We start from the raw sequence: 2,524 nt of genomic DNA, 5'->3' as shown, positions 1-2,524 counted from the left end.
TATATGTATATATAAATATATCATATTTACATTGTGTGTCAGCGTGTGTGTGTTTGTGTGTATGTATCTTTGTGCACGTGTCTTTATGCGTGTGTATGTGTGTGTGTGTGTGTGTGTGTGTGTGTGTGTGTCTGTTGGTCTCTGTTTGTGTATGTCTGTGCGTGTGGCTTTATGTGCGTGTGAGTATGTGTGTGTGTGTGTGTGTGTGTGTGTGTGTGTGTGTGTGTGTGTGTGTTTGAGTGTGCGTCTGTATGTGTGCGTGTGTCTTTATGCGCGGGTATCTGTGTTTGTGCTTCGTGTGTATGTGTGTGTGTGTGTGTGTGTTTGTGTGTATGTGTGTGCGTGCGTGTATGTGCGTGTGTGCATGTGTGCGTGTCTTTGTTTGTGTGTCTGAATATATTGTATTTAGTTGTCTTGTTTCAGCCCGGCAAATCAAGCATTGACCAGGTGTGCAACGTCATGACAGACTCCCGGAGGGGCTCGTACGTAGACAGATTAGCAGCGGTAAGTCAGGGCACTCTGTGTCTTCTCTCTCTCTCTCTCTCTCTCTCTCTCTCTCTCTCTCTCTCTCTCTCTCTCTCTCTCTCTCTCTCTCTTTCTCTCTCTCTCTCTCTCTCTCTATCTATCTATCTATCTATCTATCTATCTATCTATCTATCTCTCTCGGTCTCTCTTTCTCTCTCTAGCTCTTTTTCTCTCTCCCTGTGTCTCTATCTATCTATCTATCTATCTATCTATCTATCTATCTATCTATCTATCTATCTATCTATCTATCTATCTATTTATCTATCTATCTATCTATCTATCTCGCTCTCCCGCTCTTTAAAAAAACCGTAAACAATGTGTAATAAACAATAATGTGTAAGAAATAAAAACAAACTTCAAGAACAAAACAATAACAATAAGCTTTGAATATAAACTATAAACTGTAAACAATGGACTTAAACGATAAACAATAATCAATAAACAATTAATAATAAAGTATAAACTAAAAACAACAATATTCAAGAACCTATAAATAAACAAGAGAAAATAAGTAACAATAAACAATTAACATTGACACTAAACGATAATCAATGAACAATAAAGAACATTACGCATTGAACAGTAAAGAATTAACAATAAGCAATTCGCAAAAAAACAAAAACAACAAATACCAAACTGCAATTAAAAATAAGCAGAAAACAGTGAACAAAAAATAGACACAATAAACAATAAGCAGTAAACTGTAAACGGTAACCAACAAAATGTAAGCAATAAATAATAACAATAATGAACAATAAACGATAATCATTAAGCTGTCAGCAATAAACAATAAGCAGTAATATATTTTTTAAATTTAAAAAACACCTATAAAAAATAAACAGTCAACGTGGGTGGTTGACGGGTGCACAGGTGTGTTTTCCTTCTTCTTTCCAACCAATCATCTGTCGTCCTGATCTCTCGTCATTCTTTTATTTGTACATTAGTCTCTAGCAACACCTCTAATCTTCGGCACCTATACAACATAATTCTGTAATAAGTATCGAGTAGAGATAACCATCAGCTCCATCGGGCGGTGGTTGGAGGCTGACAGACTACTGAGGGAGAAACATCACTGAAGTTTTTTTTTGTTTTTCATTTTATTTTTTTAGGGGGGGGGGGTTGCTGGAGGTAGAATCTATGCTCCGTGGAGTGGTTTCTTGTTGAAGCTCTAAGTGTTGATTCTCATTTATTTTTGAAAACGTTAATAATATTGCTGTTTCTGTTGTTGCTGTCATTGTTGTCACTGGCTTTTACTTTTTGTTATAAACATCTCGCTAAAACTAAATTAAACAGTAAACTCTAAACTGCACTCTAAATTCTTTATTGAAGCTCTAAGAATGTAAACGTTAATAATATTGTTGCTGCTGTTGTTGTTGTCACTGGCTTTTAGTTTTTGAGATAAACATCTTACTAAAACTAAATTAAACAGTAAACTCGAAACTGCACTCTAAATTCTATATTGAAACTCCAAATGTTGAGTCTTATTCCTTTTTGGAAACATTAATATTATTGTTGTTGTTGTTGTTGTCATTGACCTTTAGTTTTTGTGACAAATATCTTACTAAAAACTAAACTAAACAGTAAACTACCCCAAACTGCACTTTAAATTCTGTTTCAGGTTGTAATGCCAGAGCCGCCCAAGTCCCCATCTCAGATGTGCCTAGATTACAAGTACAGCAAATACATCAAGATGATGAGGGAGACAGAGTGGGGGCCGTCAGTGGGTGTTGGAAGTGAGTGTGTTTGAGGAGAGATGGTGGGAGTGGTAGAGTTCTTTTTCTTTTATTTGTACCTGTCTCTGTCTCTTTTTTTTCTCCCTTTTTTCTCTCCTTCTCTCTCTCTCTCTCTCTCTCTCTCTCAGAATCTCTCTCTCTCTCTCTCTCTCTCTCTCTCTCTCTCTCTCTCTCTCTCTCTCTCTCTCTCTCTCTCTCTCTGTATTTATATTTATATGCTAAACCAGCACCGAAAAGCTCTCGGCGTGAGAAGGGACCAAACTACA

General features: G+C 36.6%; 1 protein-coding gene across 1 annotated transcript in view; it reads left to right on the top strand.

Annotated features, from left to right (window-relative positions):
* The window catches only part of LOC101862397 (putative serine protease K12H4.7), a gene marked incomplete in the record, with an annotated part of 23,954 nt that overhangs the window by 13,534 nt on the left and 7,896 nt on the right, over positions 1 to 2,524 (top strand). The window contains 2 exon segments of the mRNA XM_005092585.3: positions 424 to 504; positions 2,144 to 2,258. Coding sequence (XP_005092642.2) covers positions 424 to 504; positions 2,144 to 2,258 — 196 coding nt within the window.

This window comes from Aplysia californica, unplaced genomic scaffold (assembly GCF_000002075.1).
Source record: "Aplysia californica isolate F4 #8 unplaced genomic scaffold, AplCal3.0 scaffold00049, whole genome shotgun sequence".
Classification (NCBI taxonomy): domain Eukaryota; kingdom Metazoa; phylum Mollusca; class Gastropoda; order Aplysiida; family Aplysiidae; genus Aplysia; species Aplysia californica.
The sequence above is the reverse complement of the archived record's forward strand: the minus strand, read 5'-3'. Positions and strand labels throughout refer to the sequence as shown.